We start from the raw sequence: 15,302 nt of genomic DNA on the forward strand, positions 1-15,302 counted from the left end.
CAGCCTCTGCTGGACAAGAGGCAGCACTGACACCCAGGGAGTTCCACCCAAACATGGGGAACAATTTCTTTCCTGTGTGGGTGACCAAGCACTGAACAGACAGCCCAGAGAGTGTGTGGAGTCTCCCTCACTGGAGATATTCCAGAACCTCTGTGTGAAAAACACCAATCATTTGTTTTTAAAATTTTAAAAGTTTAATAGTAATAAAATGGTTATAAAAATAGTAATACAATCAGAATAATAATAATTTGGACAATTTGAATTAGGACAATATGAGACAATAGAAACAGAGTTACAGACGTCCGGGTACCTTTTTCTGGGCAGCATGAGCCCAAAAAAGGACCCACGTTAACAAAGAATTAACCCTTAAAAGCAACAGCCTGTTGCATATTCATACACTTCATACATGATGCATATATTCCATTCAAACACAGGATTCTGTCTGGTCATCGTCAACTTCTTCCTTCAAATCCTAACAGCGCCTTTGAGGCGGGAAGAAATTAGTTTCTTCTGATAAGAGGGCAATAAATTCTTTTCCTCTAAAAGATTCAGGTGTCCTGTGGCTGCTATCTTGCTGCAAGTCCTTTCTTTAAAAATGTATCCTACATAGCATTGTTTCTATTTTAACAATTTTTAGAACCTAAAACTATATTTAACACAGTACTTAAGAGAATTAATACAGCATTACTTTCTAACACAACACATATAATATTTATTTCAATATTTGTGAAAAGCCAATCATAAAATACACTCATTTGCCACACTCTGGACACGACCCTGTGCTGTGTGCTCTGGGATGGCCCTGCTTGGAAAGGAGGATGGGCCCGGATGACCCTCTGTGGTCCCTTCCAACCCGAACCATGCTGTCATTCTGCGATTCCATGTGCCTGACAGCGCTGTCCAAAGGCTCCCTGAGCTCCGTCCGCCCTGCCCGGCGCTCAGCCGAGCCGCACCGAGCTCGTCGGGCCGCGGGCAGCCCGGGACAGCCAGGGCAGCGCCCGCGGAACCTTGGTGCGGCGGAACCTTGGTGCTGCGGCGCGGGGCCCGCGCGCGGCGGGGCCGGGCTGGGGCGGACCTCGCGGGGCCGGGGCGGGAGCTGAGGCGGGACCGGGACCGGGACCGGGACCGGGACCTGAACCGGGAGCGGGAGCGGGAGCGGGATCTGAGCCGGGAGCTGAGCCGGGAGCGGCCCCGCGGGCCCGGCCAGGCCGACATGTACGCGGGGCTGCAGGAGCTGGGAGTGGCCAACGGCGAGGATCTCAAGGAGACCCTCACGAACTGCACGGAGCCGCTGAAGGCCATCGAGCAGTTCCAGGTGCGTTAGGGGCCGTCTGGGGCCGGGCTGAGCGGGGACAGGGAGCACGGCACGGTCCGCAGTGCTGTCCGGGCTTTTCCTGGCTTTGTTTGTTATCCCGAGTGCCGCTGTCAGCCCCTCTGGCCGTGTTGCAGACGGAGAACGGGGTGCTGCTGCCCTCGCTGCAGTATGCCCTGCCCTTCCTGGACCTGCACGGCACCCCCCGGCTCGAGTTCCACCAGTCCGTGTTCGATGAGCTGCGGGAGAAGCTGCTGGAGAGAGTCTCGGCCATCGCTTTGGAGGGGAAGGTCGAGGAGAGGTTTGTCAGCAGTGACTTCTCTTAAAGGTTCCTCAGGGACTGAGCTCCAGTGGCTTTGAGGTGGCCACTTTGTTCCTTTACTGCTGCATTGTACCTAGTGTGGTGTTTTTGCCATGATTTCAGATACAAGAAGCTGGAGGATCTCCTAGAGAAGAGCTTTTCCCTGGTCAAGATGCCCTCGATACAGCCCGTGGTCATGTGTGTCATGAAGCACTTGCCCAAGGTGGGAGCACTGCACTGCTTGGCCTGGTGTGATGTGGTGTGTCACTGGTGTGTCACTGGTGTGTCACTGGTGTGATATCCCTGGTGTCACATGTCTGGTGTGCCTCTGGCAGGTGGGCTCTGCTCCCTCTGCACCTTCTGCAAGTGTGTTGTTCACTGCTGGTTTCTTGGCTGTTTTATGGCCTGGAAAGGCCCGGGGTGGCCTTAGGCAGCCCGCGCTCCAAAGGACGAGAAGAAGCTTCAGGTTTTTTCTCGGTCTTCAGTGTTTATTAATTGTTTATCTAAAAGATTTTCTCTCGGCCCGACAGAGGTCTGCTCAGCAGCCAGCCATGAGCACACTGAGAGCCCCCGGGGCGGTCACTTATCTTTATACTCAAAATTACGTATACAATATTTACCTATTTTCCCCAATACCTTTTACCCTTATTGACCAGTGCACTTTTAGTAATAACCAATCCCAAAGTGCCAGCATCACCACAGAAGATGGAGGCCAAGAAGAAGAAGAAGAAGGACAGGACACGCCCCAATTCCTCCATCTTACTTCTTTAGACCCCCCTGTACAGAAATCTTAAACCCTGTGTTTTACACTCTAATTAACTTATCCCTTCACCATTCATCCCAGTGAGATCCTCCCATCCTCATACAGGTGTCGTCTCCTGTGCAGGATCAAAGTCCAGCCACCAGACAGTTCTGGCAACATTCCAGGACTCCCGAGCCCCCCAAGGGTGGTCTTGGTCACTCTGCACCTCAGTCCTGAGGTGCTGAGATCCCACAGTTCACTGTCAGGGACTGACTGAAGATTCAGTACATTCTTGTGTCTGCTAATACCTCAGTGGACTAATTCACAAAGTGTTTCACATTTTCATAATCAGACTAGACTATTTCCCTATTTCTTTCAATCCATGCATCTTCCTAAAAAGCCAAGTTTGCTGATAGGTGAGTTTTTCCACAGCTGTTTTACAAATCTCTGACAAGTGGAAGGCAAGACTTGAAGAGTGCAATTAAAAGTAGGCAGGAGGGAGAATCAGATCTCAGAATCAGTGAAATAAAAATCTCTAGGAGTGTCCTTTCTAGAAGCATCATGTTGCACTCAAGGTAATAGAATCAAAACACTGCTGGAACTTCAGTAATTTATTGAGATTGGAAATATCACCTTAAATGTCGGCACTGGAGATTTAAAGTAGATATTTTTTCTTCCTTGAAAGAATTACTGTTTGTGATTTGGTTGTTGAAGTCTCTTAGGGCTGCTCTGCTGCTACACCAGGTGGGTGTATGCCCGGACTGCCTGAGGTGGGGATCAGGGCATGGAGAGAATTGTCCTGCTGTGCTCTGTGCTGGGGCTGCTTGGGCACAAGATAAAAAACATCTAAAGCTGTTGGAAAATGTTAAAAGGATGGGGAAGGCTCTGGAGGGGCTGTGAGGAGCAGCTGAGGGCTCTGGGGTTGTTCAGCTGGAGCAGAGTGAGGGCAGAGCTCCCCGGGGCTGCGGCTCCTCCCGAGGGACAGCTCCCATCTCTGCTCTGGGCCAGGGACAGGAGCCAGGGCACGGCTGGGGCTGGGCCAGGGCAGCTCAGGCTGGAGCTCAGGGCAAGGCTCTGCCCCCAGAGGGTGCTGGCACTGCCCAGGCTGCCCAGGGAATGGGCACGGCCCCGAGGCTGCCAGAGCTCCAGGTGATCCCTGTTCCAGCTCAGGACATTCTGTGATTCCATGAGATCAGCCAGGGATGAGCTGAATTATCCATCATCCATGCTGCAACTGGTTGTGGCACAGGCCAATTGTGCAGGCAACCACTCCCTAGGAACCTGAGCTGAAAATGTGGATATTTCCTCAAATCAGAAGCACTGTGCTCTCCTGGCTTTTCATTTCGTGCTTCACTGTGCAGCCTTTCAGAATCAACCAGTTTGCAAACCCCAGGGGGATAAAAAGGAGCTCACATGGATTTCTCAAGTACAGAACAACCTCAGTTTCCTTTTCCTTTGGTTTGTGGGAGACAGGGCCTGGACTGGATGATCCTGCTGGTCCCTCCAGCTCAGGACATTCTGTGATTCCATGATTTGGATGGTTACAGTGGCAGGCAGGTGAGGAGCTGCTCACTGTGTAACTGCTCTGGGCATTGCAGGTCCCTGAGAAGAAGCTGAAGCTGGTGATGGCTGATAAGGACCTGTACAAGGCCTGTGCTGTGGAGGTAAAGAGACAGATCTGGCAGGACAACCAGGCTCTCTTTGGGGATGAGGTGTCACCCCTGCTGAAGCAATACATCCTGGAGAAGGAGAACATTCTCTTCAGCAATGATATTTCCTTCTTGCAAAATTTCTTCAGTCCGTCTCCCAAAACGAGACGCCAGGGAGAGGTAAGGACAAGGAAACCCTCACAGTGTGTGTGAGGGGAATGTATCAGCTTTCAGTCAACCATCACATAACCTGGGCTGCTTTCTTCTCCCCACCTTCACTGCTGAAGTTGTTTAGCTGAACAAACTCTTTGCAACAAACACCAGGCCATTTTCTCCTACACATCTGGATGAAAACAGCAGGAATTATTTTAGTTGTTGTGTAATAAAAGATGAATGTTCTAAGCTGATTATGCACTTCAAAAAAAGAAAGGGCAGATTTTTTTCTCTGTTGGTCAGTCTGGTTTTAATTCACTTCAGCTGTTCTTAAGGCTGAACATGTCTTATCACATCAGTTTGAGTATGCTGATATGTTAAATTTGCTTTCTTGGGAACTTTTTTAGTGGACATAGCTTAACTGAAGTTGCTTTTTTATTTTAAAATATGTAGAAAGTTGTAGTTAATTGGCATCCAGAAAATTTGTATTAAATTAAGGCAGGATAAAGCTTTAATTTCAGAGAGGGCAGCACATTTATTACATGAGAAGTTGTTTAGACCTGTTTTTTTGTTTTCAAAATCATTTGGTGTAAGTGCCCTGGTGTAATTTACTCCAGGTTTACACTGCAGAGCAGGACACTCAGCACCACACCTCCTCTTGGTCACTCCCTGAGGGGATGGGGGGAGAATCAGAAGGATAGAAAAAAGAAACCAGTGGTTGAGACAAAGCCAGGTTATGGGTGTTGAAGATTTGGTGAATGTCTCGAACAAATGCTCCTGGAAATCTTGGTGTAAACAGTTCCTCTTCAGGACCTCGTGTCCCTGCTGGTGTTTCAATCTTGGTAAATCACACCAGATAATTAATTCACATTTGTGTGTGTGTAGAATGAGAGCACCTCGTGGTGCTGAGCCCTGGTTTCCCCTGAGCTCAGGTGGTGCAGAAGCTGACCCAGATGATTGGCAAGAACGTGAAGCTCTATGACATGGTGCTGCAGTTCCTCAGGACGCTCTTCCTGCGCACCAGGAACGTCCACTACTGCACGCTCAGGGCTGAGCTCCTCATGTCCCTGCACGACCTGGAGATCAGTGAGATCTGCACTGTTGATCCCTGCCACAAGGTACCTGTCACATGGGGCTATTTGTGGAGAATTTGCTGGAAAAAGCCCTGAGAAAACGAGTCCTTTCTGTAAAGAGAGTTCAGACCTTGAACCTGAACATCATCTTGCAGACCTTTGGGTGAAAACTTCATCTTGGTTAACCAGCACTTTGCTTTCATTTCACAATCCATCATCATTCAAATTTAGGGTACTTTGGCAGTGTTAAAAGCAATGTCTAATCTGACATCTATTCTATGTGGATGCTGCAAAACTAAAAAACATCAGCTGGCTCCAGGTTCTTACTCCAGGTTTCCCTCCCAGTTGTGGATTTGCTCTATCTGTCAGTAAACTGTGTTTGTAACAGTAAATACATTGAATATTGAATGAAAACGTGAACCATGAATGAAAACATGAAAAAACTATTCAAATATTGGGAAGTGACAGATGTGATAATGTCACAGCAGCATCTTGTTACTGGCCCCTTGTTCATGGTAGCATCACTCTGACCTGGAACAAGGCCTTTTCTCTGAAGTAGTTGTTAAGTTTTACATGTATTCTGTTTAAAAAATAGTTCAGTAATACAGCTCTAAAGCAGGAACACCTCCACTGTGAATAGTCCTTTATTTAGTGAGTGGGAGTGCTGTTGCAATGGCCAAAATAAACCACATTTTTGCTTCTAAGTGATGCTGCTTCTTTCTCAGTCTCCTCCTTGTGTAAATCCACAGGTGTGCAGGGCAGTGGTGGATTTAATAAATGCCTGCTCTTTAATTGCCAGGGAAGTGAGAAAGTGACCCCAGGTTAACTTCCCTGGGCATTCCCAACCTGCTTTTGGGCTGTTGGCCTTTCTGACCTCTGTGTTTGTCACCACTGTGGTACTGTGCCTGGGTGCACTAATGAAGCATCTCAACTGCAGATATTTTGAGGTCTTTCTGAGCCTGTTTTCTCTGACCTCATGTGTTCTGTTGCTGTTTAATGAGTTCCTAAAGCTCCCTCCATTTTGCAGTTCACCTGGTGCCTCGACGCCTGCATTCGGGAGAAGTTCGTGGACAACAAGAGAGCTCGGGAATTGCAAGGATTCCTGGATGGGGTGAAGAAAGGACAAGAACAAGTGTTGGGGTAAGGCACTTGGGCTGTTCATTGGGAACCTGAAATTGGCTTCCTGGCACTCATAGCATCTGACAGGTGTTAATTCTTCCCTGAAGCCAGCAAATCTCCAGCAGCCCCTCTGTGCACTCACAGAGTCACAGCCAAGCACGTCGTGGTGGCAGAGCTTGCACTGCTTCACTTGCCACCCTTGAGTCTCCCCTGTGGCCTCATAACAAAATTCATTAGCCTTTCTTAAGGAGTCAGAATGACTTAATATGAATGACTTGTCTGGCTTTAAACCCAGAGAAAATGGGCTGGTGATGTTTGTCAGTTGAAGTATTTCATTAGCTTCAAATGAAAACCTTGCTGTGATCTGGTACACTTACATTTCTGGAAGGTTGCCCTCTCAGTATTTTATTTAGCTGGTACTTTCAGATTTGTCCATTTGTATTTAAAACTACTTAAGAATTCACTTTTACTTGTTGTTTTTCAAAAGCCTCTGAGACCTTTCTGTCCTCAGCACTCTGGAGATGGTTAAAACCTGCCAGCTCAAAGAGCTGGGGCCACCAGAGCCCCAGTACCTGTGGGCTGTCTCCCAGCAGACCTTCAGCTGGCTGTGGGGGATTTTGTGCTTGATCTCAGTGCAGAAGACTTTCAGCAGTTGTTATTTCTGCTCTTTCATATTGAAACCACCATGAATGTTATTTTTTACAAGGCAGGACAAGGTTCATCAGGTGCACACAGCTGGGTTTGGACCTGTACAATAGGGTGGTTGGCTATGTATGATAAGTGTTTGGTTTTTATTTCTTCTCAGGGACTTATCAATGATCCTGTGTGATCCCTTTGCCATTAACACCTTAGCCTTGAGCACCATAAGGCACCTGCAGGACCTGGTTGGGCAGGACACCTTACCCAGGGTAAGCATTGCAGCTTGTGTAGCTAACCTGGACTGTGCTCCAGGCTGACTGACAGCCATCAGGGAAGGACTGGCACCATCCAAGGCTCATTAAGTTCCCAAATGTGGCAGTTGGAACAAGGGAAACATGACTCCTGTCCATTTGCAGCTCCTGCTGCAGAGCTCTGCAGGAGCTCTTTGGACATTTTGGCACTCTCCAGACTGACCACAAATTCTTTGCATGGCTCATTCTGCCTGGCAGCTGTGCAAATACAGAATAATGTGTAGAATCTGTGCCTCCCTGCTTTGTCCCTCCATCAGTCTGTCTGGCAGCAGCACCTTCCTCCTGCCATGGTGAATGCCATGGGTTTGTTTGCACAGCTCTGCTCTGGTGGCTGAGATAAAACACAGCTCCTGCAGGTGGAGTCTGCAGGAGGTGCTGAAGGGTTAAAGAAGGGCATCCTGACAGGTGTCTGAACAATGGGAGCCACTTGCTGTTTTATCCCTGAGCTGTTAAATGTTCTTGCATGGAGCAACTTCCTTGTGACAGTTTAAGACTGAAAGTCGTTTGGGTTTCAGGACACAAACAATCCATTCTTACACACCCTTTCTCCTCCTTTCTTCTGCTGAGATGACTTGGTTTATGCTCTCACACATTACATTTTATTGCACTAATTGGGCTGGACACATTTTAAAAAGATGTTCTCAGATGACTGCAAACTTCCTGGTGCATTATAAATTTACAAACCCTCCCCAAACCCAGAGGTGTGGCAGTTATTTGATGCCCATTTGAGGATCAGTTTTCAATTAACTTGAACTGAATGCCTTTAGCAGTGTTGGACAAAGCTGCTAATCCAGAACAGCTTTGAATATAAACCACTTCTTCCAAATAAATATCTCATGTGAAAATTAAAATAGCTGTTTTTCTTCTCCCCTTAAAATTGGAGGAAAGCCCGGATCTGCTGCTGCTCCTTAGGATGCTGTCTTTGGGACAGGGGGCCTGGGACATGATTGACAGCCAAGTCTTCAAGGAACCAAAAATGGTGAGCCCTTTTGATGTTAAGAATTTAACACAATTAATCAAATTTAGACTTGTTTATTATTTTATTGCATTCCTGATTAAACATTTGTTCTCCAAATGTCTCATCAGAGCTTTCTTGGACAAAAACAGTGGTCAGAGAGCAGCTGTTCTGGACATGCTGGGAGCTTCCATTACCTTTTTATTTCCATGGGTGCCTGGTCCTTACTGTTCTAAAATCAGCCTGTACCTCTGTTAAATGCTCCACTGGTTTCTCATTGCTTTCTCATTTTTCCTGGAGTCTTGCATACAACTGATGTGTTTGTGGAACACATCTTGCATGAGGAAAGCAGGATTTCCAGGACTATCTTAAACTCTGGTAGCAGTTCAGAAACTTCTCATTGACAAGAAAAATGGTTTTTTCCCCTCCCAGCTCTCTGTTACAGCAGTTTAATGTAGTGCCCCATTGAGCTGTAATCTTTCCATGCTTTGGAAATCCTTTCCCAGTGTTACAGGAATCCCTGGTGTGGCTCAGCTGAGGGCAGGAAGGCCAACCCTGGTGTTGCACAGCAGGGCTGTTCCTCTGGAGGAATTTGCTGTTTCTCTTCTGAACTATAAAGCAGTAAATGTTTCATAAACACCTGGGGGCACATTTGAAGTCTCTAAAATGCATCCACTCCTGGCTGCTAGGATGTTTAAATTCACCCAGGGAGGATGTGCATAACACTGGGACTAGCAGCGAGAGGGACAAGTAATTCTGAAGGTGGTGCTGTCATTTGTGCTCTCTTATGAACCTGTAAGGGAAAATGCTCCGTTTCTTTCCAAAGGGAGTCTCTCAATCAGTCTTTAAAATCTGATTTATTTGTGCTTTTGTTACCTCAAATAAGCTGGGCCATGCTGGGAGTCAGTGATTGTTGATATCAGCAGTTTGATGTCGTCCTGAGCACATCCCGTGCCTGCAGCAGGGCTGGGAGGGGCCTCTCAGGAGAAATGCAACACAATTGTCCAAAGAAAGGGTTTGAGCAGGAGTGTTTCTGTAGTGAGATGAAGCAGAGTTTTCCTAATTACCATGGAATGTGTGGAAGTGAATTATTCAGGAATTTTGACTGGAATTGGATGTCTGTCAGCTGGTTTTCCTCACTGTAGGATGCGGCTCCTCACACTGCCTTGCTTTTGTCACAGCGCTTCAGGACCATCAGGTGGCATGAAGTGACTGATAATGGCTTTGCTCTCTTCCCTCTGTCCTTGCCTCCCTCCAAGGAAGCCGAGCTGATCACCAGGTTCCTGCCCCTGCTGATGTCCTTTGTGGTGGATGACCACACCTTCACAGTGGATCAGAAGCTGCCCTCGGAGGAGAAGGGACCAATCCCCTACCCCAGCGCCATTCCCGAGGCTTTCACCAAGTACGTGCCTGGCCCCACCCTCTGCAGGCTCTGCCTCCAAGGCAGCAGGAGCCAGCCAGACCTGGCAGGGAAAACTGCCTGTGCTAAAGGCAGGGCTTCCTGGGGTGAGATTCAGTGCTAATCCATCGAGTTTCAACTTTAACAAAACAGCTTTCCCTTGTGCTCCCTCAAATACAATTTATCTACATAAATAATGGTCCCATAATGGACTATTCTCTCATTGAATATGAGACTTTTTGGTGTTCCTGTTCAGCTTCCCAGGCACTGAATGCTGAGTTTGGGGTGATATTTGGGTGCAGCTGGATGAGTGCCCATGTTGAAAAGCACTATTGGAAATCATAAAGTTGGCATTTTTGGCACCCACACTCTGTCTGTTGATAACCTGTCACTCCAGGGACATCAGAAGGATAATGAAAACCTCTCTCTGCTCTTTTCTGTTCAGATCTTCTGATTTCTAGCACAATTCTTGTCTGTGTGCCAGAATCTGGATACTGGGTCCTGGTAGTTGTGCTCTCCTCTATCACAGTGTTATGTTTGACTTTTGGGAGACTGAAACATTATTGGATTTTGTAGAATTTTTGAGTATTTGGGCTTCTTCTAAAGGCCATTTTGAGCAGCACTTTAATCAGGAAGACATTATAAATGTTGACAGTTAAATGCAGCTGTTTGCTGAATGTTCAGTTTTTCTGGAGTGTGGTAGTGAACACAGGGATGGTCCATCTGCTCACTCACTGAATAGCTGCTCTTCAGTGGGTTTGGAATTAGCCACTGCTGCACCTGCTTGATAACCATCCCACAAGTACTTTAAACCTCTAAAAAATTAAAAAAAAAAATTGCTTTATTGATGAATAAACTTTGCTTGTGCCATAACAGGTTCCTGCAGGAGAACAGGATAGCTTGTGAGATTGGGCTGTATTACATCCTTCACATCACCAAACAGAGGAACAAGAATGCTTTTCTGAGGCTCCTGCCAGCACTAGGTAAGTTTTTGTCTCATCTTCTGTTTGCCTTGTACTGGACACTCAGGAGGCCACTGAACCTGGAGTGACAGGGATGTCACACCAGGGACAGGGTGTTCTTCTGCCTTCCTTTGGCTCTTCTGGTGACTTAGTTGTGAGTCCCTGCAGGAGTGTTTGGGTTCTGCAATTTTCTGCTGATGTGAGAGTTTGGGGGCAGTGCTGAGGTCAGTGGTTCCTTACATCAAGGCCTCCATTAACAATGAGATCAGTTGAGAGCTATTTGGAATCAAGCTGAAAAATAGCAGAGCAGGTGCCCCAATTCTGCTGCTGCCCACAGTGACTGCAGGTGGCCAGAAGTTGCTGGGACTTGACTTTGTGTGGTGGAAAAATTGGTAACAAAATAAGTAACAAAATAGGGCTGAACACAGCCTTAATTTTTCCACCAGTATTATCTTGTTCACTGACTCCTCTGGGATGAGTTGCAGGAGAGCTCTGGAGCAATCTGCTCCTAATCTTTTATGTCTGAAGGATCAAAGCCACCTGCTTGGGCTGCCTGTTAGCAAAGGAAATGAGAAAAAATGACTGAAAGGAAGTAGACTTACATTAGATATTGGGGAGGAATTGTTCCCTGTGAGGATGGGCAGGCCCTGGCACAGGGTGCCCAGAGCAGCTGTGGCTGCCCCTGGATCCCTGGCAGTGCCCAAGGCCAGGCTGGGCAGGGCTGGGAGCACCTGGCACAGTGGGAGGTGTCCCTGCCATGGCAGGGGTGGCACTGGGTGGGCTTTAAGGTCCTTTCCAACCCAAACCATTCCATGATGAAACCTCACTGCAGGGATTTCAGCAGGAACAGGAGCTGTGTGGACAGGTGTTGGCACATCCTTGTTAGTCTGTGTCTCTTTCCTTTCCATGTTTGATAGTTGAGACATTCAGTGACTTGGCCTTCAGTGACATTTTCCTGCACCTGCTCACTGGTAACCTCACCCTGCTCAGTGATGAGTTTGCACTTGAGGAGTTTTGCACCAGTCTCTTTGATGGCTTCTTCCTCACTGCCTGCTCCAGGTAAAGCAGATTGTTCTCACTGGAGAGAGGGAGTTCACAGAATGCCTGACAGAGTTTTACTGCTCTCAGCAATAGTTTAATAGTTCATCCAATTCTTCACTAGCAGTGGAAATATCAGCCTGATGCTGTTTTCCTTTAAGGAAAGGTGAATGTTTTGGGATGAAGTTTTCATCAGCCAAATGGATATGTCTTGACTGTGAATTATTTCATTCATTATCCCTAAGGTAGAGTTGCAAAGGAGAATATCCTTCAGGCTTTGCAGTAGCTCTGGCTGTGTAGAGTTAACTTCAGCTCTTTGCAGTATCAGCAGCACACAAAAATCTGTTGTTACCTCTGGTCCCTCACTCTGGTTTAGCTGGTGGCCTGCAGACAAGTTCAGCCTCCAAAAAGCTTCCCTAAAAGTGGCTGAAATTCCTGCTGGAGCACAGCAGCATCTGCTGCTGCTTCTGCTGCTTCCTCCACACACTCTGTGCTTAAAATCTCCCCCTCCCTCCTCATGGTTGTGCAGGTAATCCACTACTGATGAACAGTGCCTTGAATCCTTGAAGGTCCAAGGCAGTGTTAGTGCTTACACTAAGTTAGTCCCTTCCAGGAGCTCCAGTTCTCAGGGGTTTTGGATAATTATAACAAAGCCTGTGGTGGGGGGAATTATTCTGTTGCTGTGGCTTCCTTGTTCTCAGGATGTTTGTTTGTCTTGGTTACTGTGCTTTCAATTGGCTCTTGCAGGAAGGAGAACGTGCACAGACATGTGCTCAGGCTGCTGCTGCATCTGCATCACAAAGTGGCCCCAGCCAAGCTGGAGTCTCTCCAGAAAGCTTTGGAGCCCACCAAGCAGGTAGGAAGGGAAGCAGGAGAAAGGGAATTCTGATTGCAAGTGAAAGCAGCTGCCTTTCCAGACACTGTTTAATGGAACACAAGCTCTGCTTTCCAAGGCTACCAAGCTGTGGCCTAATTATTTACCTTGTGGCTCCCTCCTCCTGTGTTGGTTTGTGTTAAACACACAGGCTGAAGCACACTTGGTGCTCTGGCTGGAATGGAGTGTGACTGTGCTGTTTGCCTGTCCCTGCTTCTTTCCTGCAGAGTGGGGAAGCTGTGAAGGAGCTTTACAACCAGCTCAGCGAGAAGCTGGAGCTGCGCAAGCCCAGCCCGGCTGAAGTGACTGAGACTCCCTCCATGGAGCTGCCCCTGCCCACCGTGCCCACCCCAGCCTCACGCTGAGCTGGGCTGCAGGGCAGGCCTGAGGGGAGAGGAGCTGAGCCTCTGCTGCCTTCTGAGTGGCTCTGCCCACGGGGTGGAGACAAAAACAAAGCCACTGAACCTCCTTCGGGATTCGCTGCAGTTCACCCAGCTCACGGGCTCTGGCTGGTTAGAAAACTGTATGCAGTGCATTGCAAGGTTTACTTTTCTTAAACATAGCTGAGTGTCTTCTTGTAGATCCACTTGAAATCTGACTGTACATTTTTAAAAGAAAAAGAAGAAAATGCATATTTTTAAGCTTAGCATCCTGTGTCTTTAAGCTCTGCTCAGTGAGTGTGGAGCCCTGGTGTGGCTGAGCAGGTGCTGTGGGCTCTTGGGGCTGATCAAGGCCTTGGTCTGCCCCTTGGGCTCTCTGGACAAGATGCTCAAGAGGAGGAAGACTCAGAGGAGATGAGCTCCACTGAAATCAGTTCCTGTCTGAGGTTCCAGCTCGTGTGGTACATGGTAAGATGTGCTGCACTCTCATAAGTGTCCAGTGCTGCCACCAATCTGAGCAGCAGTCAGCAGCCTCTTCTCAGATGGGCTTCCACAAAGAGAGCCAGAAATGGAACCAGTCTCTCCCCTTTCCTCCCAGCTTTTCTCCAAAGGAGTAGCTTGAAGTGAGTCCTGGAGCCAGTTACAAAGAGCAAGGCTGGGATGTTCCTCAGTAACAGCAGGGCTTGGGTGTAGGTGCAGTGATATTTAGTTTGTGAAAAAATAGAATCACAGAAATTTCCTGTGTTGGAAGGGACATTTCAGATCATCCAGTGCCACCCCTGCCGTGGCAGGGACACCTCCCACTGTCCCAGGCTGCTCCCAGCCCTGTCCAGCCTGGCCTTGGGCACTGCCAGGGATCCAGGGGCAGCCACAGCTGCTCTGGGCACCCTGTGCCAGGGCCTGCCCACCCTGCCAGGGAACAATTCCCAGTTCCCAATATCCCATCCATCCCTGCCCTCTGGCAGTGGGAGCCATTCCCTGTGTCCTGGCATTCCAGGCCCTTGTACAGAGTCTCTCCCCTTTCCTTGAAGGCTCCCTTCAGGCCCTGGCAGGTTGCACTTGGGGCACCCAGAGCTTCTCTCCTCCAGGCTGGCAGGCCTGTCCTTCATGGCTCCCTTGTGTCACTGTTTCTGTTCCACTTCTGCTTTTGTTTCTGCCTCAGCTGGAGTGTGCAGGGCCCTGTTCAGTGCCCAGCCACCCTCTGAGGAAAGAACCTTATCCTCATACCCAACCTAAACCTTCCTTCTTTCCCCCATCAGCTCTTGTTTCCTGGGACTGGAGCTCTGAGTGCCAAGTCACGCTCAGGAGACTCCTCTGTTTCCTGAAACTGTGTCCAAAACACCCAAACAAACACAGTAGTTAAGTGGAGGGGTGGAACTCCCTCCCCAGTGCTGCTCCCTCCCCCTCTGTGTGGTTTCTTCCTCCTGAGCTCACAAATGCTGTGTGAGGGCAGTGACACCCTCCTTTAACCACCTTGGTGCTTTATTTCTCCTCTGGTGCAGGAACAGGAAAGGTGGGAGGTGTTTGTGTTTGACTCAGGGGCACTGTCCTGTGCCCCACATTTCCTGTGTTCTCTTGTTTCCACTGCAGCTCCCAGGTCAGGGCTGCTTTGGGGAGCCTCTCAGCAGTTCTGATACTGGATTTGTTGGAAAGAGCACCTGGTGTAACAATTTCCTGCAGAGTTTTGGTTTCAAACTGTTTAAACTGTCCTGGTAACTTAGACCAAATAACATCCCACACTGCTGCCAAACCTTGGCCATGAACCTGCTCAGGCCCATGTTCTGCTCAGACTTGGAGGTAATTTTAGGATTGTTTTGGGGATTCTTTTGGTCACTTGAGGTTCTCCATATCCCAAGGCTGATGTGGTGCTCTCCTGCAGCAGGAATTTGTCATCCAGGATGATTATTTTTTCCTGCTTGGTACAAAGGCCTGTACCTGCAGAACTATCACACACAATGGTGATTTTTCCCAGTTTTTTACATCCATGAAGGAACTGAATCCCAGAATATGAACTGGCCATTCCCAGTGCTGGTGGCAAGTTTGGCTGAGGAGGGGAGAGCTGGGCAGCTGAGAGGGAGTGGCTGCCAGTCTGCTGCTGCTCAAGGAGACACAATTCCAGAAAACAATGTTAGTAGTGAACATCTCTTCCTGCTTGCACGTTTTGGTAGTGAAACTCTTCCATGTTTTGAGATGAGAAAGGTTTCACTCCTGTGCCAGGAATGACACAGAGCCCTGTTGTGCAGGTGAACCCTGCATGGCAGGAGCTGAGCTGGCTGCAGGGGCTGGGATTCCAGGGGTACAGGGATCTGGGGTGCAGGGGCTGGGATTCCAGGGGTGCAGGGATCTGGGGTGCAGGGGCTGGGATTCCAGGGATATGGGATGCAGGGACTGGGAT

At 48.4% G+C, this 15,302-nt stretch overlaps 1 protein-coding gene across 1 annotated transcript; it reads left to right on the forward strand.

Moving 5' to 3' along the window:
• The first annotated feature begins 1,090 nt into the window (after positions 1 to 1,090).
• On the forward strand, positions 1,091 to 13,658 carry NELFB (negative elongation factor complex member B). Its single transcript, XM_058038397.1, has 13 exons — positions 1,091 to 1,315; positions 1,450 to 1,613; positions 1,737 to 1,836; positions 3,954 to 4,184; positions 5,090 to 5,275; positions 6,258 to 6,370; positions 7,155 to 7,257; positions 8,183 to 8,278; positions 9,514 to 9,656; positions 10,530 to 10,636; positions 11,533 to 11,674; positions 12,401 to 12,509; positions 12,755 to 13,658. Exons 1-13 carry the CDS (start codon positions 1,214 to 1,216, stop codon positions 12,890 to 12,892), a joined length of 1,734 nt encoding a protein of 577 aa, XP_057894380.1. The 5' UTR covers positions 1,091 to 1,213; the 3' UTR covers positions 12,893 to 13,658.
• The last annotated feature ends 1,644 nt before the right edge of the window (positions 13,659 to 15,302 follow it).

The sequence above is a fragment of the Melospiza georgiana genome, chromosome 20 (assembly GCF_028018845.1).
Source record: "Melospiza georgiana isolate bMelGeo1 chromosome 20, bMelGeo1.pri, whole genome shotgun sequence".
NCBI lineage: Eukaryota > Metazoa > Chordata > Aves > Passeriformes > Passerellidae > Melospiza > Melospiza georgiana.

Coding starts and splice junctions, on each gene's coding strand:
- NELFB (XM_058038397.1), top strand. CDS start 1,214: ATGTACGCGGGGCTGCAGGAGCTGGGAGTGGCCAACGGCGAGGATCTC. Junction 1,614..1,736: donor GAGGGGAAGGTCGAGGAGAG/GTTTGTCAGCAG, acceptor CCATGATTTCAG/ATACAAGAAGCTGGAGGATC. Junction 10,637..11,532: donor GAGGCTCCTGCCAGCACTAG/GTAAGTTTTTGT, acceptor CATGTTTGATAG/TTGAGACATTCAGTGACTTG.